At 37.8% G+C, this 22,438-nt stretch overlaps 2 protein-coding genes across 6 annotated transcripts in view; both read right to left on the bottom strand.

The window, feature by feature from the left end:
• Nucleotides 1-6,634, bottom strand: part of pir (pirin) — a 29,116-nt gene extending 22,482 nt beyond the window's left edge. For 2 of the 5 annotated variants that reach the window (XM_006639125.3, XM_015363969.2), the window contains exons 1-3: nt 6,525-6,634; nt 5,226-5,353; nt 3,994-4,086 (exon numbers count right to left, since the gene is read on the bottom strand). In XM_006639125.3, the coding sequence (XP_006639188.3) occupies nt 3,994-4,086; nt 5,226-5,353; nt 6,525-6,540 (237 nt within the window). In that variant the 5' untranslated portion in view covers nt 6,541-6,634. Of the gene's footprint in view, nt 1-3,993; nt 4,087-5,225; nt 5,372-6,164; nt 6,308-6,524 lie in introns of those variants that run through there. The other 3 variants (XM_015363972.2, XM_015363973.2, XM_015363971.2) reach the window with 3 other exon arrangements.
• Nucleotides 6,635-6,640: 6 nt separating this feature from the next.
• LOC102690838 (uncharacterized) lies at nt 6,641-21,703 on the bottom strand. The gene is made up of 10 exons (XM_015363680.2): nt 21,561-21,703; nt 20,488-20,668; nt 19,213-19,385; nt 17,962-18,177; nt 15,962-16,310; nt 14,802-14,935; nt 13,830-14,069; nt 9,222-9,383; nt 8,669-8,758; nt 6,641-8,031 (listed from the first exon to the last, which is right to left on the bottom strand). Exons 2-10 carry the CDS (start codon nt 20,660-20,662, stop codon nt 7,852-7,854), a joined length of 1,719 nt encoding a protein of 572 aa, XP_015219166.1. The 5' UTR covers nt 20,663-20,668; nt 21,561-21,703; the 3' UTR covers nt 6,641-7,851.
• Between the last annotated feature and the right edge of the window lie 735 nt (nt 21,704-22,438).

Raw genomic sequence — 22,438 nt, 5'->3', positions numbered from 1 at the left:
AAAGTGGAATCCAATACGGGAGGCAGAGTCCAAGACCAGGGGATCCATCCAAAGTAATTAAAAACCAGAACCGGGTCAGGACCGGCAGGACAGGGAATCAGGAACAGGAAACTAAAACCATAACGGAGCGAGACGCGGCAGGACCCCGGGCTCTCACGAAACGGGATTCAATGAGAAGCGCCGGGCAAACGCCTGCGTCTGGCTTTAAAGGTGGAACTAAAGAGGGGCTGGGCAAAGGAACAGGTGTAAGCAATGGGGGAAAATGAGGAAGGGCTGGAGCGCCCTTAAGAGGGAGAGTAGCGATCGTGACACCAATTGTAGGGAGGAACTGCCATGTGCTGAGGTATTGTTGTGTTCCACTAGGAGGTAGGCCTGGGACAATGCTTGGATGGATAGGATGTTAGTATGCTGATGTCTAGTCCACGTCTGCTGGGTTTCTACAGGTGATGGTGTAGGCTTCTCCCTGGCTATGTATGTTTTAAGCCCTGTTGCATTGTGTTTTTCTTGTGGTCCACAATTTTGTACAGAACTGAAGAATTTCTGTACTTTGCAGTGAAGAATTTGTGTCTTTTGCAGTGAGTCACTGTATCACACGGAAAGGTCCCTTCCTTAGTGGTGCGACTTTGTTCCAAGAGTAGGTAGAGTCACTGAGCCACACTAAGTTCCCTTTCATTGTAAACATGACACCACTTGTCTGTATCTTAGTGGAATTTTTGTTTTAGGTAGCTTATCAGTCATTCCAATGCACGTGCAGTTAGAGGAACTTTAAGAATTTTAATAAAGACAGAGGGGCATTCTGCACATGTACTGGTGCACCTGAAGTCACTGAGTCTCCAAGGACGCAATGAATGGTTAGGTGTGTTTTACATCAATATGCAAGAAAAAAAGGAATAAAACCAGTGCTAGCATGAACACCTGTGTTGTAAGCAACCTGATGAAGAAGTGAGTCCCATTCAAGTTTGTTTTCTTAAAGGTGTTTTGCCAGATGATCTTTCATTATACAATCGAATCTCTCAACCATGCCATCACTCTGTGGATGACATGATGTCATGCTTGTTTTCACCACTCCTATAAGATGGCAAAGTTGTTTAATTGGATCAGATTCAAGCTGTCATCCCTGATCAGTGTGAAGTACTGCTAGAATTCTATGTTCTACAAAAAGACAATTTGCAACTGTAGTAGGCCGGTGATCTGATATGGGATATAGATTGACATACAGTAGTTTGTAAAATAATCAATAATTGTGCCCTTGATTCTGTAATTTGCTCACATCGCACTATAATTGTTTGATTTTGTTCACAATATCATCCAGTATTCTATGAAGATCTTTATCCATTTCTTATCCTGTCTATAGCAGAAACTTCTAAACCCAGCTGTGTTGGGACTGGACAGATCTGTGTTGTAAGAATGTGTATTTGACAATGGTTTAGGAGCAATCATAAGCAAAGCCTGTTGTGCTCTTACACATTGGCAGGCAACTTTCCGGTGTTCAAGATGCTGAGCTCCAAATTCATGAATTTGTGACTGTAAAATAGGGTCAAGTCAAGAAGCGTTAAGAAAGTCACCTTCTGAGTATTAACAATGATCACAGTTTTGATTTAATTAAGGCCTTAGTGTTGACAAAATTTAGCTTCAGTGAATATCTCCTAGGCACTGGCTGACCTGCAATCAATCAAACAATTAATACATCAATAATTATTTGGCGTTCTCTACATGTTCCATTTGAAAAAAAACAAATGAAATCTGGGACTATCTTATGATTGATCTGGTTTGCAGCTTACAAAACTTACAAGTTACAAAACGCAAAATATTTTGACATTCTCAAGGTCTTTTTGGTGGTTTTGAAAACTTTTATTCTTTAGCTACAAATTTAAATAAACTTATTTAGGCTATCAAGCCTGCTTACTAAGCCAGCTTTTTAATATTGCTTCCTAGTTTAATTGAAAGTTGTGCTAGTGTTATATTGACATGTGGAAAACAGAATACATTCTGTAAAAAAAAGCACATATATATCAAGAGAGGATATCACAAGGTAAATGAGAGATTTGAAGTACAAGAAAAACAAAATCTCTGTGATATGCCTCTCCACCTAATACAAATTAGTTTTACAGAGATAGATAAATCACACATGTCCAGTACAAACTGTCACTTAAAAGATCTGAAATTGTATACTTTACAAGAGGAAAACATGAAGTCTGTAAAAGACTTTTTGGCTACAGAAGAAAAAGAAAACTGTTATGCTGCTAGCAGCTAATCTCTAATTTTTGCAGATGATCCCCATCTCTGAATGGCAACAGAGTTTAAACACACTAAGAAGTAATCAAATATGATCCCATATCTGGATGGCCTTCGAGTCCTGAAGCAATCTCCACTTTTGAAAACACAATAATCATGAAATCAAGGTTAGAGAACTCGTAGTAGTTCTGCATACTGTGGGAAACATTGATACTATTAACCTTGAACATCTGGGACTATCAGAAGCTTCTGCCAGGTGGCTAGCTTGAAACCTGAGCATGAAAGATCATCTCCTGAGAGGGCAGTCTTATCTAGTTACTACTGATAAGAGTTCTCACAGGGAATCTGAGATCAAGCCTGAATTAATGGAATGGAAACAATGTCTGAAAGAAGCACCATGGTCTCAGCTGGCAAGATTATGACAGGCATCTTTTGGAATTTTAAAAGGTTACTGCTAACTGATTACATGCCACACAAACCCGTGACCACTGATTCACATCTTATTGGTCTGAGAGCATAAACCCATCCAAGAAAAACAGCAGGGAAAAAGATACATGGTTTTTTTCAGTTTAAATAGGCCAGTTTACAAAGCCTCCATGTTTGATAACAGTATAATTATCTACCTCAATATATGAAGTCAGTTTTGTGTGTTTCAAGAAAGCTAACTGCATTTAAATGTTGTGACTACATTGAGAAATGATTGGTTATTAAAATATCTGAACTGCAAAACTATTTGAATGTCCTTCAGTTAAGCATTGTCTCCAGAGGTCTGTGATGAGTAAAATGTTTTTATTTAGCAGACAAACTCAACTATTTGTGATGAAGATATTTATTTTCATCTTTATTTCTGCAACTTCACATGAGCTACTTCTAGCCTTTAGCTGGAAAACCTAGCTGGAAAATTTGACACCGTGCAGAACCGAGTCCTCGAAGGGTGGTATATTCCCCATAGACCTTTCTTTCTGTGTTTGAAGCTTTATCCCTACCTAAGATGGCGATGCGTGCTCACAGGAGACAGGATGCCAGCAATCACTGAAGCAGGCAACAGTGCCAAACGAGAAGGATATGATGACGAGCAGGAAAAGAAAACTGAGAATTAACTCCACCAGTTCATCTTCTCAGCCTGTGCCCCAGCACAGGAGAAACTCTTTGAATCAATCTCCAGGCTGAAGAGCCACTCCTCTGTGAGTTTGCTTCTATAGTGCAGGCTGTTTGTTTTCACAGCATGAAACCTGGAAAAGCTATTTCCTATTACAGCAGCTTATTTTTCCCAGCTAAAAAGCCAGAAGAGATGTATTTTTCCCCACAACGAAAGGATGCTTATATATATCCTAGTGAGAAGAGCACTGTGACAGAAAAATGGCAAGGCTATTGTTAATATCACTTAATGAACTATTATTTTACTTTAAATCTTGTGTGTGTAGTGTCTGGGCTAAGGGCCTACAGTACCTAGAACCTTTGCCCCAAGCGGCATCAAAAAACACTAAGGCAGAACCTTGGAACATTATATAATAGTAGCATGAACTGTGAAATCTGAAAGAATGCAAAAGATTGTTCAATTGGCTTCCAAAGCATTATCAATTAGGGCTTACTACTTTAGCAGGTTTATAATACATACTTGCTCCTACACAAAAACATCCTAACAATGGCCTCACAGTGCTGTATAACAAAAGCAGATTCAAATCAAGTACTGTATGTCTCCCTTGTTTCTATGTTATACAACACAAACAATATACAAGATTAACAATAAACACTTACTGTTTCAAATCCTCTGTGTGGGTGGTCTGGAAACCCAGCGGGCTTGCAGACTTTAAATTCATCTAACATCAAAAAAGGGTCTATATTGCCAAGCTGTAATCAAAGATAAGATAATGAATTTAATAGCTACCACTACTGTATATGAGTAAATACTACAATCTCTCAAAGCTACACAGTTCACTATTATAATATCTAAATGTTAGTATTGAAATAAAAAAGTTAATTACAGCTCATGTGTAGCCATGTCCTGCACTTTAATTCAGACCGTAGGGGAATTGTACTTCATGAAATCTTGCCACTTTTGCGAGAGAAATAATACAAATTCTGTCTAAAACAAAAATGCTATGTGTTAAAAGAATGATAGCAATATGTAGTACTTTCCCCAATTTAGAATGTAACATATACAATATTATGCAAAGCATTCTGACCCCTACGGTTTTCACATTTTGTTGCTTTAAAACTTGCAGTGACGATGCTTCCAAGTAGTAATTAATATGTGTTAATTGTTTGTCTGACACCAGGTGTTTTCAGATGTCAGGTTTCAGAGGTGACAAAGGTGTCTGCACCATAGTGCTGTAGCTATACAATTACTCTGTCACCTCACGGTAAATAATCTCTTTGAACCCTTCTAGTCTGGTTTCAGACAGTCACACAACACAAAAACTGCCTTTGTTAAAGTTACTAATGATCTTCTTATATATATATCGATATCTTGCTGATTGCCAACACATTGTTTCTATTTTGGGTTTTAGGTCTGAAGTTGGGTTCGTTAAGTCTGGTGTTCCCCAAGGCTCCATACTGGGAAGTATACATTTAATCAGATATTCTAATCACATGATCTGAATTATCATTTCTGTGCTGATGATGCTGAAATCTATGTCCATACTAAACCCGACACTGAAGTAGCTGTCTCTGCATTCTCTAATTGCATCTCTTATATAACAAGTAAAGGTTTATCCCATGCTGGAAAGAAAAGAAAAGAGACAAAATGTTGAGGCTGTGAAGTCTTCTTCAGGTGTCAGGTGTCAACTGACACAACATTTCAATGTTTCAGATGTCAGCTGACACCTGAAGAAGGCTCCACAACTGAAATGTTTTGTCTCTCTTCTTTTCTTTTCAGCCTGCAATAAACCTTTACTTTTTCCTTTGCAGCCTACGCACGCTATCGCAGCTACCTAATTGAATAACTTTTTTTTAAGCTTGGCTGCCAAGGAATGTGAGTACTACAGTACCTCTTTGCGGCCGATGCTTCTGCGAACACGCGCGCCCACTCCCTCTGACTGTTCAACGCTAATGGCGGTCTTCACAACTTCTCTCACTCCCATTTCGTTAGACAAGGTTCTCCCCCTCTTCTTTACACCTGCTGATCAGAGGGTGCCTTACAGCGATGAACAGAGATGATGACACAACGGGGAAAAAAAGATGCTCGAATGAAGATATCTTTTTTTCAGAATAGTCATGAATTACAAAAGCCTGCATGCCTTCCAGGTAGATAAAAAAAAAACACATTTCCAAATAGGTTTCAGTTATTTTGTTCTGCCTAGACTTTTGAAATTCCAATAGCAAAATTCAGCTGACCCCATAGTTTTAATAACAAGATATATAGACTAAAGATTATATTAATGGTTGACTAAATTCTTCAGGTCCTGTTTACAAGTGACATGCTAGGTATTTTCCAGAAGCCACTTACTGTTACACCTCCTGCTTTTATTGTTAATGTCTGTTCCCTGAGAAATTACATAATGTTGTTCAGTCAATTCAGTCCACTATAATGTTTGCCAGATGTATGCAATAACAATTTCTACAGCAGGGATACTCAGCTTCCAGACATTAAAATCTGCTCCATTCCAGAATTTTGATACAACCAGCTCCTTACTTGCTGTATTAATCTTGCTTATTATCGTTTGAATATTCAATAAACTGGTTAAAGTTGAGTTGAGGCTTGTACTGCAGCATGAAGAGAGGAGACAGTTACCTTTTCTGATTAACCAAAAACAAGAACCCTTGTCCTAATGGAAACAAATGAACACGATCAGAAGTTTCCCCCTTTATTACTAATATATATCCTAAAACATTAAATACTTTAAAAGTTCTGTAACGTCGATTACAATATTGACAGTATAGCTACGGTACATTATTTGATCGAAAGATTTTCAAGCAGCAAAACTTACCCGTCGTTTTTATGAAACAGTTTTTAAAATAATGCTACAGTATATTAATAACTATCAATTGAACGACTGTTTTGTTGTCATCTGTCGTAGATCGTGACTCAGCATTTTCCCTCTTCCTCATAATTTGCATATTAAGTGCCACGTGATTCCAGGTTAACTGACCGTGTTTTAGCTTATTAAATGAGACATTTAAACACGAGAATGAAAAAATTACAGTAACAAGAGTTATTCATACCCGAACAAGCTCTGATAAATTCAGAACATGTTGATAAGGAATTTATAAACATATTTATATCAGCATTCAACAGGACCATATACCCAAGATAAAAAGTATCTTAGTACGATAATGCGTTTTCAGACCTGAATTACTGTGCATAGTGATTGTTTTATCAGCGTTGGATTCTTCAGGTCGTTTCTTTCATCAAGCCATCCAGCTACATTTTCTTTACAGTCTGAGAAAAAAGGCGATTCAAAAATATTTTAAAACAGACTTTTTAATTTTCCTATAAACTTACAGTAGATCCATAAATTTAAATAATAGTTACTGAACAGACTGATGTTTCTGTCGCAAATGAGAGCCAGCCAGCGTTAAGCACAGCCATATTGAGTTGAATCTGATCTTCTACATCTTTAACCTTTATGCTTTGTTAAATAATTTACCAGGTAGTACAAAACATACAAAACAAATAAAGCTACCATAATCATCTTTATTACATAAAATAATTCAATTAGATTCACCTTTATGGCAGTTTTATTTATAATATAAACAGCTTATCGTAGTGTAATACAGACTCGAGAAAGTGCATGGGACTGACATGGTACAGTAGTAGGTCTTAGTAAGACGTAATTATGAGACACTGCTTCCTCATTGATGATAGCAGCATTACTTTACAAGAAACCAAAGCTGTAAAAATAACCTACAGATTTCTCCAGTCTGGTATGTGATTATACAGACAGCAGGGGCACCCCTTAATGTTTTAGTTGGAGTATTCTAGTAAAGCAGTAATATAATGCACATTATTTACAACACAACACATAAAGGTGCCACAATTTAGGCATTATTTTAAAATATTGCAGTGTTCCGCTCTCCCCTGGTGTTAAACTGCCCCACTTCCTTTACAGCCTTGACCCTGACTTGCATCTGTTTCCTCCTGCCTTACCCTAAGGGGGTGTAAGGGGGGTTCCCCCACACTTCTCTTTCTCTACATGTTGTGCTACGGGACTGTGCGGTCACTCTCACTCGCTGTCCCCCCTTTCTGTCTCCCCCCTAGTGACCAGCATACCCACTGTGAACTAAAGGGCAATAAACCTCCCTCCTGTCTCCAGCCTGGTTTCAGCAACAGGAGTTCAGTTCCCTCAAAGGGGGGGTTTATTACTCTTTAGTTTATAGTGTGAGTGCTGATCACTAGGGGAGAGAGGGAAAGGGGGATAGAGAGAGTAACTGAAGTGTGCCCTAGCGTGACCATGTGGTTAAAGAGACTGGGGGGAGCCACCTTATATGGGGTAATACAATACACTCTTAATCTCACATGAAAATTGATCATAAAATTTGTTCACAGTCTTTGTGAACCTAATCCATTTGTGGCTATGGGTTTAGAGGGCTTTGAAAAGTCTTTTCCGTTCAAATGGAATTTGTGATGATTTGTTTTCAGGGGGAAGACATTCATCGTGACCTAGTCTCACGATATCACAGCCACATTAGTCCATGCATCTGCCGAGTGTATTCCTCAGCTCGTGTTTGTGCTGCCAGGTGTCTGTCTGGAGCTGTGCTTTCTTCGCCAGCGGCTCGGTGCTTATTGAGAATGGCCTTCGCAATCCGCGCACTCGCTGCCTGACCTCCAGCCAGATTCACAGCATGAGGCCCAATCTGTACTCATAAAAACACAACAGGATTAAAGAGGAAGCAATGCTCATACGCACAACAGGATGATAAAACACCATTTTGCATTTTTAATCATTAAAGGAAAATGGCTTTTTGCAATTTAGAAATAACCAGCTACCCCCACTTACAAAAAGACAATAATTTTGATATACAGAGCTCATGTGGTATTTTTCATACTGGTGTTTTAGTCCCAGAGAATAAGGTGTGAGTCCTACTGAACCACCTTTTACCCTCTCTCCAGAGCTGTCTGATAATGGATTATATGTCTTATGAGTAATAACAAAAATACTATTGATAAACTTTCTATTGCACTCATGCAGGAAAATGTTCATATTCTGTTGTTAAGAAGTGCAGTACTTCAAAACAAAGTCGCAAAATAAAAAAATACACATGCAGTGAGATCATAAACATAACTAGGAGTTACACTATACAGTACAGTATACTGAGCTGCATGAGAAAGGCAGCAAGTGCAATTGGTTCCAATCAAAAATGTACTTAAAGTGCCCGCTATAGTATTTTCTACTACTTTACCAACTTTGTATTAAATGCAGATTAGGTTTATTGTGTGCAATGAGTACAACAATTTCCCAAAGCCATGTGTACATTAAGTAAGTTTCAGAACCTGAAGTGCAGCATACTGTCCCATCAGGTAGAGGGCACAGCCAGGTGCCCACTGCAGATTCTCGGAGACTGAAGGCCAACCGTCAAGGACCTGTGACAAAGAACCCAGAAAACAGGAAGAACAATTTCATTTATTGACATGTCAGGCAGTTCATTTTTCCATACGATGCTTCTAATGAAATGCAACAAAACTATATAGTTACCTGACAAATATTTACACTGGTGTCTTAAATGAAGACTGTTCATAAATCATTTTGCTTTACTTTTCTCAGCTTTCTTTTGAAATAGAAATTTGGCAGAAGTTGTGCCATAATTTTTACAAAACACCTGAGTCCTCAACATGGCAATAATTTGAGAAACATTGCCACTAAAAGTAAAATAACACTGTGCTCCTGCCTTTTGCTGTTCTTCGGTAGTGGCATCATAAAACAGCAACACACGTATTTTAAATATATACTAAGTAATGGTTAAAAACTGAAACAAGTTCATTCGAGTGCACTTTCTGTCTTCTGAATCAAGCGGTCTAATAACATTTAGTTTTACTAGTGTTGTACCTGAATAGGGAACTCTTTAATGACATCGCTGAGTAAAGGATCTTGAGTGACATCAAGTTTACAGCCTGTAGCCAGCCAGATTCTCTCCCCTGTCCAGTGCTCACCACTGCTCAAACAAACATTCCACACCTGTCCCTTGTAAGACCACTTAGCCTCTGTAACCTTCAGATTAAAAAAAAAGTACAGATTCAAATGGACAGTAATCATTTGCACATGACTGCATTACATTTCAGAATATATTCTCATAGAGTGAGGAGAATAATTACCTCATTACCTTTATGTCATGGCATGGTCCAAGGCTTTCTGTCTCAGTCTCAGTCCTTGTTTAAACAGTGCCAAACTGCCTCTGGTCCTACATACGCCAATATACAGTATCATGATGAACCCTTCAAATGCAGTCTTACCTGCAGAAATGGGTCAAATGTGAAATTGGGCTGCAATCTATTGATTGGTTTTGCTTTCACTATCAAGAGCTTTGATTTCTAGGCACTTTTCCTGAACGATTTCTTTCCCAGAACCCACAACATTCACCATGTACAGTATTTAAAACTCCTTATGGTAGTACTGCTTTGTTCTTGGCCTTGAGGCAGTATGATAGTTTCTGATGGCTTGCCACTCAACCGCTGAGTGTGCAAACACCTTTGAGCACATGGGAGCATGTCCTCAAATAACCAGACCTTTCTGTGCCTGCAGTGGGCTACAATTCATCAGACCTGAATGCTTATCTTGTTCTACAATGTTCAATCTTGTCTCTTTCTAGCATAATGCAAAGGGTGGCTCTACAAGGAAATTGTCTCAATTTATATGCTTTGCTTGGCTCAGGAATAAACAGATGTTTAGCAATCTAGATATAGCAATGTTATTTAGCTATAATGCCATAGGAAATGCCTGGAAATGCACTCACATATTTACATGAAGGCAAAATAACTAAGCACTCTTTCAGCCAGCAGTTGAATGTGGATATGTTATAAGAGGCACTTGATCACATTGGAAGGAACATTTAATGGAATAGTTATTCCCTGGGGATACTGGCAATTACATACTGTACAGTATCTGAGGTTAACTATTTTATTTATTCCAGTATGTTGGTTTCTGATGCAGTTCCACTTACATTTAAATAAAAAAAACAATATTTCTTCAAACAGCTGCATTCAACCTAATGGAATAAGAGCCAGTTTTATTGATACAGGCTTGAAAAACATAATATCAATATTTGTTTTGGGTTTAAGCTTTGAAGAATTACAGTATTTTTTAATACCCTTTGGACGAAGTACGAAATGCTGGATGTTTCCCAACTGTTTAGAAAATTGATGTTCTTGTTGTAACATCTGTTTCTCTTGCTTTTTTATTGTGTGCCTGTAAGTATCTGGACCAGGTTCATTTTGTTCATTTACAGCTAACTATAAATCAGGGACCCACAGAAAAATAAAAGTTAGATGATTAAATTAACAAGTTTGTTTAAATAAAACAGCCATGAGAAATCATGTATTGTTTATTTTTTGGCGATTCAGCCTCAATGAAAGAGTGTGTCCTCTATATGGAATCTCAATGGAATTCTCTTTGTGGTTAAAGTGCAGTATAAATCATAATTTGAATGGAAATCTGTTTTAAAATTTTGTGGATTATTCAGCAAGCAATGGAAATATGAATGTAGTCATTCAGTCGTGGTTGTTGAAAAGCCTGGTATTGTCACAGTGTAGGCAGCTACAAGTACAAAAATTTCAGGACACGATTGGGCAGCCCCGGGTCCTGGAGAGTCACAGTTCATCAGGATGTGAAGATTTTGAACAAATGCTATTAAAATCACCTTAGCCAGTTAATTTGTCATGAAATGCCAGCTGTGGTCTCTGGGATCTTGGGTTTTCATTCATGTCCCTATTCAAACAATCCTTGAAACATGTCTTTAATTTAGTAATCTCAATAAGCCATCTCAAAGTGAGAATACTTAAGAAACTGATTTTTTTAAGGTGACTGTGGCCTGAAACAATACCATAACCTCAGTGAAGAGAGATAGCAGACTGGCAAAGCTTGCGAGCACCTTCAACATTAACTAGAATGGCTTTGTTTGTCAGATCTTTATGTTCGCTTTCCAAAAGTCTCCTTTCCCCAGCTGCCAGTTATCTGTTCATCTCTCCTTACTATTTCATCCCGATGACGTGACAGTTTCTTCAACACAGATGTCTGACTGGTGTCCTTTTCTTCAGGCTAGGATGAATAATACTTGGTGATAAAATTTCCACATGTGGAGCAGTGGTTAGCATTGCTGTCTTGCAGCCCTGAGGCCCTGGGTTCAGTTCCTGGGTTGCTGTCTGCCTGGAGTTTGTATTTTCTCCCAGAGTTTGCATGGGTTTCCTCCAGGTGCTCCAGTTTCCTTCCACAGTCCACAGGCACAGAGGTATGTTCATTGGCTTGTGGGGAACTTGGTCCTGGCATGAACATGTGCATGTACAGTATGCATTTGTGTGTGCCCTGCACTGGACTGGTGTCCAGTCCAGGGTGTTTCCTGCCTTGTGCCCATTGCTTGCCTAGGCTCTGGTATCTCCCACAACCCCATACTATATAAAGCATTTATAAAATGGATGGATGGAAGTCCATGGAAGGACGTTGCCTCATGGGAATGCTACAGATGCTTTTCTTTGTCTTAGGGATGAAGGGCTCAAGAGCACATCAAGTGTTTATGATTAGAATTTTCCTGAAGGGTCAGTTTGGGAGTGTAGTCAAAGGTCTCTTCTCACGAGAGTTCAGTTGCTGCCCACTCTGGTTCTCAATCAAAGATCAAGATGGTCCACTGAGCATTGAGTCCCTGACTGCGCAGGAAGTTATATAGCTACCAGTAGCTATCCTTCCTGCTTCTCCTTACTTGAAGAAAGTCAGGAGACAACATGCAGTGCCGCCGTTCATTGCTCCCACTGGTCACAGAGGCTTTGGCCTGCAGAACTACAACAGTTTCTGGTGGATTTGGCTTCCTGGGATCTTAGGTTTAGAGGGCACCAGAACCCTACAGTGTGGCATAAATGGGTTTGGACCCTCAAGGGTAACATCTGCTGACCTTAAATTTGTCACCAGCACCAGCTGTTATTACTATGATCCTTATATGAGGCAGCTTTACTTTCATAAATGCAAACTGTTTCATAAGTAGTCTGGGCCTGGGTCAGATCAGGGCAATTCACTTTAAAAGTGTATTTGGCAACCATTCCATTGCGTCATGTCAAGCTTGAAGGAAAGACCTCTGGAGCCCATTTATTGGCTGCCCAGGTCCTTTTGGGCTCAAGACGTCTCTACTATGGAGGTCCAGCCTACCTGTACAACACATGGTGTTAGACGCTCGCAACCAATCTCTTTTTGAGCCTCTGCTAATGGAAGCCCTTTATCTTGTCTATAAAAAGTGACTATTTGTTCTACAAAATGTGTTAGTGACTTTCAAGCACACCATAGGATTTTGTCAACTAAGGGCAGGCTCCAAGAACAATATTTCCCTTATTCTAGAACTAGAAAGTATGTGTAGTATATTATTTGGTCTACTAATATTTTCTCCAAATTCACATTTCAAGTCATGCAAGCAGCTACATACTGAGGTATGGTTTTGTTGGACCTTTGCATCCTGCTAAAATGAATGGCCACCATGTTCACTTTCAGAGTAAGCTGTGTCTGGCTGTGAGTAGAACATCAATTGCCTTTCAGTGTCCAGGCTGTGGAATGGAACTGCACATGGTTGGGGAGAAGGCCACACAGTATCATTTGTATCTACAGTATAGCAAGCGTGCAGCTTTTGAAATTTTTATCTTGTATTAAACGGGATTGCAAGTTCTCCTACACAAGGCCAAAAGGAAGCAGATAAAACAACAGTGGCAGTGGTCATTTCCCTTGGCAGTTTGTAATGTTTAATGAGGAAACCAGACAAGAACTACTCAGGTTTAGCAGCAAAAAACTTGATGAATATCTACACTGAAGCAATCTCAGAATGTAGTTACAACTGCAAACAACAATGCCCTCTAGTGTCCAGCCCTAAAACCTAACTAGCAGTGTGTATTGCTATTTTCCATTACAAGGGTTTGACAACAGCCGGAAGCATTCACCTTTGAAAACGTCCCTTTAAAATACTTGTTTGTACCACCATCATATTATTGATGTTTCTTGTCTTTGTTAACATATCTTACTCACATGCATTTAAAATATTTTGCTTGTTCATCATTTGTCACCATTCCAATAAACCAAAATGCTTTCTGAAAGCTGATTTGTCCTATCACAAACAATAAAATTTGTACGTACTGTAACCTTTTGCCACCCTTATTGTCACAAACGCCTACTGTCATAAAGTGTTTTTAACATGACAGGAAGTTGACAGTTAAGAAATAGCAGAAACAAAGAATTATTCAATACAAACATCACAGTACTATATAGGAAATAAGAAAAAATTAAATCGAATAAAATGAGTCTCTCTGAACAACTGGTTGGCAATATAAAAGCTTTCAATGGAAAAAATAAGTTCTGTTTGTCAGATCTGCAAGTCCTGCTGTAAAATACTAGTAGTTTAAGAATTTAAAATGCATGATGCTGATCAACTGTTCGGGAGCTGACAACAAAAATGATGTTGCATTGTAAAAGTACCTGGCAGTAGGTTTTCACAGTCACACTTCCACTGGCCAGGAATGGCTGCAGGTGCTCGTAGGCCTCTGGGGTTACTGCACCTCCCTTTCTGGCGCGGCGGATCATTGCAAGACGCCTGTGCAGACTCCTCTCGTTATAAAACTGACGGAGGTATGCCAGCCCATCCAACTTTATGCCATGTTCCATGTGGGAGTAGCGTCCAATTAGAGCCTCGACATCACCCACATCAAACTGCTTCAGCTGCAAAAGAGTCAACATTTGGGGCGCTCCAGACAACATTTGGTGGTGCACGTCCCTCACACTAATTCGAATAAGCACACAGAGGTTTCAGCTGTGGACTTCTGCTTCTGAAGGTCTTTGATATTTGGTTTGAGTGTACCCTTCTAACAAAAGGCTATGTGATGCACAGCCAAAGAGCTGTGTGATAAACAATATTAGAAAGCACAGACTCGTTATCTTAAAAACAGTCATGTATATAATCTACATTGTCCCTTCCCTTTTAAAATAAATGAATGAAATAAAGGATCGGCAGTTACTTGGAAGGATGAAACCATTTGCAACGTGGATTAATTGCAAACACTGATATTTTCTAACAATAATTTTAAAAGGGGATGAAGTCTTGAGATGTATGTTAACTCTTGGGTCAATTTTTTGAACACTCAAAAAAAAAAAACGTTTTGTCCAAGGGAACAAAAGATTTGAAGATGTTGTATCAATCATTATTTAGGTGTATAAGTACTACTTTACCATTAAATCTGGTTTAACGTTCACAAAAGTATGAGTCTTTCTATGTCTGAAAAACAAAGAGAACGTTCTTGACCACATTAAAGTTAATATGTTAGAATTATTGGTAATATTAACAGTGACAGTAAATGCAAGTCTCCTGTAATGCTGATGTAGTACGCAATAGTGAGAAAAGTTAGGAAAACCTACACTACCCAAGAACCAACGCGCGACTGTTTTTGCGCACACCTGTAAATGTTTTCGCATGACCCAGGTCACATGACAAGCTCCCTGCTGCAGGGCGAGGGAGATGACGTGCGCACTCGTCAGGCCTCCTCCAATCACCATCACCTTCTCTCCTCTCCGGCACACAAGAGGTGGAGCTGCAAAGAGAGCCGCGGAGCACTTTCTTTTGGGCTTTTCTGTCAGCGTTTAGATAGATAATACTTTATTAATCCCGTAGGGAAATTGATGAAACCATTTGCAACGTGGATTAATTACTGCTGTTTGGTTTCATAATGTACCGTCAAAGGCTGCGTAAACGTAACAAATGTCAGCTAGAGTAAGCAATAGCATTAGGTATTGGAAAATAAATTGAGTTTTTATATGATTATAAAAATTGTCAGTTAACGGCAAGTATAGTTTTGTTTGCGAGCGTGCTGTAATTCAACTGTTCCAAATCATCCAAACTTTTAGATGTATGCTTTTTATACAGTAGATTGTGTTACATTATTCGGCAAGGTTTGATTTGTTGAAATGACAATTATAGTGTGTGATGCACACATGGGCAAGACCTGTAGCTAGTTTCAGATTTCTGTACCACCATTGGAACTCAAGTTTGTAATTGACATGTACAGAATTTCTAGCTCAGTGTGCCTGTTTCTCATGCGTTTCATTATAGCATTTCTGATTTTTACATTCAGGTTAAAAAATAAGGTCAAAAACAGCCACGATTTTGATTTCCGTTCTTTATTTAAAAATAATTCAAGTTAATAAATCATGACCGTAATTGAGCCAGTAACTTGAGGAGATTAGGTGATTAGAAGAGGTGGAATCCACTCCTTGTTCACATTGAACTATTGAACTAACTGGATTAAGCTTGAATACATTTAAATTTAATACAATTTTGCTCACTAACCTCTTGTGTTTTGCTCAGGTTCCTCTATAACTGAAATGAATAAAGTCAGTACCATTTTTCACACTAACCTCTGGTGTTTTTCTCAGGTTCTTCTGTAATTGAAATGAATAAATTTGACACCATTTTCTCATTAACCTCTGGTGTTTTCCTCAGGTTCCTCTATAATTGAAATGAATAAATTCAGTACCACTTTTCTCACTTACCTCGGGTGTTTTCCTCAGGTTCTTCTGTAATTGAAATGAATAAATGCGATACCACTTTTTTCACTAACCTCTGGTGTTTGCCTCCGGTTCCTCGCTAATTCGTTTTTCTTCCTGTTGCTGTATGAGCTGCTGGCCGTGCATTAGGTGCACTGTGTGCTGGAGACGGTCCTCTGGGTAACTCTCACCGATTGCACTGACCCAGGAAGGAACATTGGCCATCTGGGTCCTAGTGGGACCTGTTGCCAGGACCACCTGCTTCGTCTCAATAGTTTCTCCACTCTGCAGCACCACTCTGAAGTACTGTGCCTTTCTCTGGTTGTCTGTCACTTGTAATGCAGGTGACTGAGTTCCTAAAACTGGAATAATTCTCTCCACTGTTCCTTTGAACAGGAGGTTTTCGAGGTGGTATTTGCACACCTGGTCAGGACAGAAAGAAATAATTTAAATCTCATTTCCAGGAAAATAAAGTGTCATTTCTTGCTGGAAAGCATTAACATCCTAAAATAAAAAAGGGTGAATGACAAGTTAATGTTTCCGAAAGAAAACATTAATTGTATTAATTTATTTTGAAAAAGAACAAGCATTCCACTCCCAATTAGATATTTGTCATTAGTCAATATGATTTATTTCTCAAAGGTCAAACTGCCCCATGCTGTTGTGTAGATTAGCTGCTTCACAGTATGAAAGTCGCTGCAAGGCTGGGACTAATCTGGTAGACAGTGCAGAGCAGGACTATAACTTGTATGAGACACCACTCTAGTTTTTGTCTAGGAGTCTTGAAACTGTCTTATGTCTTATGTCTAGAAGTTCTGCAACTTGAAATTATTTCACAACCACCACACATGGCTCAGGGTTTTGTGAGGACGTTTGTTTGGTCATATACAGCACAGTAATATGGCAAGCTGCCTTCTTATGAGAAACCAATAAGTGCATTGAAGCACAACTGCGTATGCCTGAGGCACACTGAATTTTGTTTTAAACTAACCCTAATCCTAACCCTAACCCTAACTTCATATGAAGCTACTGCAGTAAAACAAACAAAAATTAAGTCTGTGTGCATTGATTTCTTGATTTAACGATGGTCAAATAAAGTACAACTAATGAAGTACTATTCATTAATAAGATCAATCCATACTGTAGATGGCAGAACTGACCATATAACAAGAAATACAATCCTCAGTTTTATCTGTTTTGTAGGATTATCTCTAAAAAAAGCTAAAGTCAATCTAAAATATGGGTTTACGGTGAAATTCTAAAAAAAGCTGAACAATTTTATATGGTGGGGTGAATATAACAACTTACATTATTTTAACATGGCAAAATATTACCCAAAACAAAAGCTGAAATTCTATACTTTTGCTTCATGTAAATCTTTTAATCTAAAATACAAATTGTACTAGTACAAAACAAAAGTTACAGGTTAGCTTCACTGTCCTAATTCATATACTTTTCATTGTATACCGTATATAAAGGATTGCCTTAATTTCACAACTCATGTGAGTCAAAATCAAAAGAAGTGTTTATGCAAATAAGTGAAATTCCCTGGATTGGCATTCATAACAAAACAAATAATCTTGAACCTACAAATGTGATAACACATGCTGGGGCAAGACCACTGTCAGTTGAAGATGAAGTGCTGTTTATAGGAATGAAGAAAGCAGATTTTTCTTTCTAACAAATTGCTAACGTAAGAAAATATTTCAAGAAGCTTTGAAAATCACATACTGTAGGCTGATTTCAAAACCGCCACAGCTCCTTTGCACAAAGCAAACAGATTTGCCTAAAAACTATACTTTTTTAAAGAATCCTGCAAATGAAACCAAGGAACACTATTCTTTTGGAAGGTAATTGCATAAATACTTAAGTAGTTTATTAGTTCAAATATATTATGCATGTTTAAACATAAATTCTCACAAAAAGAAAAATGAAAATAAATGTGTAAGCAGTCTCATGCACACTGTTAGTTAAGACTTAAAACACAGTAACAGTTACTGAAATAACATGCCACTTAGAATAAGAACACAGCAATGAATCAGTCCAGTCATTCTGACCAGAAAGCAAACCAGACCTGTTCCTTAAAGAAGTCCATACTGAGTTTTGTCCCTGGCAAGCTGAAATACAAATGTTTCCTAAGGCTGGTGTTAGTTGTAAGCTTCTTCTTGTCTTTCTTGCCAAGACGGTTGTCATTGAAAAAGGCATTTTCATCATCAATATAAATTTGTTCTGGGAGGTACTGTAGTTCCTTAAAGCGTTCATACTTTAAAACAAATTCCTGCAAGGCTTTCTGTGGAAACAAGAATAACAGAAAAAAAATTATTGCCAACACTTTTTAATTGCCTAAATACCGTAAATTCAACTACTGTAGGTAGCTGTGTCAGTCTGTCATAGGGATTCCAGGTGTTATAGTCCTACTCCAGACAGACTTCAGAAACCAAGATTATCCTTGATCTTGGATCACACTTTCCTACTTCTCTCAGACTTCACACCTCTACCTGTTACAGGCAGATAATCTCAAATCATAATCTAATCTATTTCCCAGTGAATCTGTGGACTCGAAATGACCCAGTTTTTTTTTACGCTGTCACCTCTCTTACTTTAATGTATTACCAAACCGCACACCAGTTGTAAGTAGTGTTTTGCATTTAATTTATCATATGTTTATTAATATATTAAATATAGGATTTTCTTCTTTCAGTTTCTTTGATTTTGTACAACGTTTATTGACACCTTTCTTCTACTTTTAGTTAAAATGGCAAACATTTGTTTTTGAATGTGACGCAGACCAGAGCTTCTTCCAGCGTAACTGTAGATGCTTAACTGTGACAGGTGAGTATCTTTAAACACTAGTTACTTAGCCATTTTTAATATTACAAAATATTTTATTTTTGGGTTTCTTTATACGACAGATTTTTTTGCACTTTTTAAAAGAAACTGCCACGTATGTAGAATTATAATTTTTAAAAGGCAGAATCATTCAAAATAAAAGCTGTGTAGTATTTTTTACAATATATAGTTTAGTTTTTATTACAATAATACTGTAGTATGCACTTAAACATTTAATCCCCATAAATTAATGTTTCATGCCCCTATCACATGAATTACAGAATCGATTTTACATGGCTACCCTACACGCTGCACTAAGAAAAGTAATGCGAAAAGTGAAATTTGGCAAATCTCATATCTGACAATATTCTCATTCCATGTGCTGTACTGTATATGTACAAGCAAAATGAGCATAAACATTATCTGAAATATTTTAGCTTCAATAAAATAGCTCCATAGCCGACAGATGTATTGAATGTACAGTGGGCGATGCTACCTTGTTCAGCGGATCTGTGTGCACCAGAGTGTGCGAGCGCAGGTGAGGTATACCCAGTGCTGCAAACTGCCTCTCCCACAGGGCTGTCCACTCTCCATAGTAATCCACCACTTTCAACTGTAACGGAGCGTATGCCATTGGCTCCGCGGCCGCCGCATACTCGTCGGCGTGACCTAAAACGTATGCGAAATTTCCTCGTAAAAACATGCTTGGGGTTGTTTGTTTTTGCGCTGGATGTGGCTTTTCAGTGTTGGAATTGCAGCTGCTTTGCCAATTTTGGAAATACTCCGCGATTGTCCTCAGATGCTGTTCGTTTAAAGCTGCAAGAATGCTTGACAATTCTAAGCAGCTGTTAGGTTGTAGATTCAGTTTTCAGTGAATCAGGCTCTCACGCTATTTACAGTAGTTGGATGAAAGCTTCACACAACTTAGATACCAGCGACAAAGCGAGCTACAGTACATGATCCAAATGGCTTCCCTCATATGTATTTTTTTTCTTATCTTCTTCCTTTGTTTATTTGAAACAGGATAAATATCTATATTTAAATAGTCCTGGTTCAGTGGAGTTTGGTGTATCTACAGGTTTTCTATGTCTCATTAAAGCATTGAAATGTGATGAGCTCGAAGAAGACACTAAATAAGTCCAGTTAAGCTAATATCAAGTACCTTTAGGTTATTAAAAGCTGATCTGGAAGGAAAAGCTGCAAATAACAGCACTCTTCTAGGGCTAGGGTATCACAGGCTCAGAGTACTGTAAATCCTAGAGTTAGTGTCAAGATCTGGGTTAATGTTAGGAATACAATTATGGCTAAAGTTAGGGTGAGCATTTCAGAATGAATCACAAAAATAGCTCATTGAGAACTACAGAAAATGTTTTTTTTTCTTAAGCACCCATTAATCAGACTCTTCAACAGCTTCCACAATCAAAGAGAAATAAATGTATTCTATATCTGAAATATACGAGTAGTTAAACTAATCCTGTGAAGTTTGACCACGCTTTAGAATGGCAAATTACGCAAGTGTTATTTTTTTTATCAAAATAGGTTTTGGTTCTTTTTTCCCCAAAGGGCCCTCCTGGTTGCCAACCTGCGTCACTTGCCCGGTTTTTCTATTTCTGTTGTTGTTTTTCTTTCTTGTTTGTTTTCTGAATACAAAACAAACTAGTTTTGTACAGTATGTGTCTTTACAGTGGCTAAACATGCATTGAAAAACAGACACAAACGATTAGTCATTATTCTAAATAAAAACAAAACTGCGCAAGCATGTGATGCTCACTGGTGGAGTATCTTCCCCTTTTCTTTGGCTTTCCATTCTTCAGACGGCTTTTACTCAAAACAACACCATCCAAAATGTCTGTATTCGTGGGCACGGTGTGAGAGTCTGAGCTGGTTAACAGGGAGGCCAGGGTCAAGGCATGAGGCCCTCCCCCTATTATCAGCACGTCCAGCATCGGCAGCTGTGAAAGCAACACAGGTATGCAGTTGCCATAGCAATGAATGATCCTCCGGGACGTTAAATTCAAAACTCAATTTTTTTTTATTTTAAACACAAACAAAACTTAATTATTTTTAACTTGCTTACAGTATTCTCTTTAGAATATACCTGAAACAGACAGTGAAAGTAAGATATGCAAGTTATTTTTTAAAAATAAAACAGTTTTGTCAAAATAGTTCCCAAGCAGCCATGTGTATTTTGTAATTATTTTAAAGACAAAATGAAATACAATTTGCAGGAACATGGCCTTGCTTTGTTTAATTAATGAGAAAATCAGTAGAGTGTGTTGAATAGCTCATTTTTGAACAGCTTCCTTATAGAAAAGTGTGGCTAGTCTACCTTGAAAGATGAAAAGAGTTCTGTGCAAGTTCCCAACAATCATATTATACTGTAGTATTATAGAATTCTAAATAAGTCACATTTCCACAGTGTCTCCTAAAGTGAAATTAAAAATATTATCTGGTTATAATTTAGTGGCTTTTTAGTCCCGATGCAAAAAATGAATTAATATTTCATATTTTTTTGTACTGTTCTACACATTAAAGCTTCTTTTAAAGGTAATTGGTAATTCTTTGCTTTCATGTCTACATCAACTACTGATATGCATGAAATAATTACTGTAACAACCAAGAGTTAACAAAACAAGATTTGTGTTTTTATATTGCTGTTCAAACTCAGATCAACACAGTCTCAATTTACAATATTTCCTGAAAGATACAGTATGCAGACATTCACATATTGTGTTCAGTTGAAAATGTGAAAGTAATCTGTGCATTTAGGAGATTACGTGTGTTGTTTGAATTCATAGGTATGAAAACAACAGTTTTCTTAGAAAACTAAAGCAAGTACTATACCTGGAAAGTGAAACTCTAGCTTAGAAACAGAGAGGAAGATATCATCTGAGAGATGAAGCAGTATGTAGAAAAAGAAGAAGAATAGAAAACTCTGAGTTAATCCAAAAAGTTAATCCAGAAAAAAACTGCAACTGGTGCCTGTCTGTGATAGACAAGCCTTAAACTGCCCACAGTATTTCTATACATAGTTCTGAATGCCATGTCAGTAGGAGGGCCAGGTTATAAATAGATGGGCCACTGAGTACCACTACTTAAATTTAGTACCACTCTCAACCTTTTCTTCATAATCAGGAAACTAATAACAGCAAATAAACAAATTAAGCTGAACGTTTCATGACATTTAATTTAAAGGCATTTCAGGTTTCCTTAAATAATTTTCTGTAACTGCCCTGGCTGACAATAAACTTCTCTGTTACATGTAGATAGAAAAAATATGAAGATACAAAATGGGGAATACTGATTTTGAAAAACACTGTATGAAAAATACTTTGCTAAAACATTATTCACATATTCTAGACAATTTGGGAAGTAATAAAAAGAGGGAAATACAGAGCTAGATTATTTATATAAAAACTTTTAATTTAAATCAAAGTGAAGTTAAAAAAAATAAATCCACTGAAGGAACTAATTTAGAACATTATCTACATTTGTGGTCATCATCTGCTTATAAATGTCAGATGGTACAACAGTGAAAATGTCCCTAGTTCAGCAAAGGTGTTTTTCTAGGAAGGTAAACCAAACATGATGTGGCTCACAATGGGTGTCTGTCAGGACTGGTAGACAGCTTTGATGTGTATGTAAATATTTCTTTGACTCACTATAAACTGGATACAATGCACCTTTGTGAAGTTTATCATTAATCAGTAGATGAACAAGAA

This window comes from Lepisosteus oculatus, chromosome 15, assembly GCF_040954835.1.
Source record: "Lepisosteus oculatus isolate fLepOcu1 chromosome 15, fLepOcu1.hap2, whole genome shotgun sequence".
NCBI classification, from domain to species: Eukaryota; Metazoa; Chordata; class Actinopteri; order Semionotiformes; family Lepisosteidae; genus Lepisosteus; species Lepisosteus oculatus.
The sequence above is the reverse complement of the archived record's forward strand: the minus strand, read 5'-3'. Positions and strand labels throughout refer to the sequence as shown.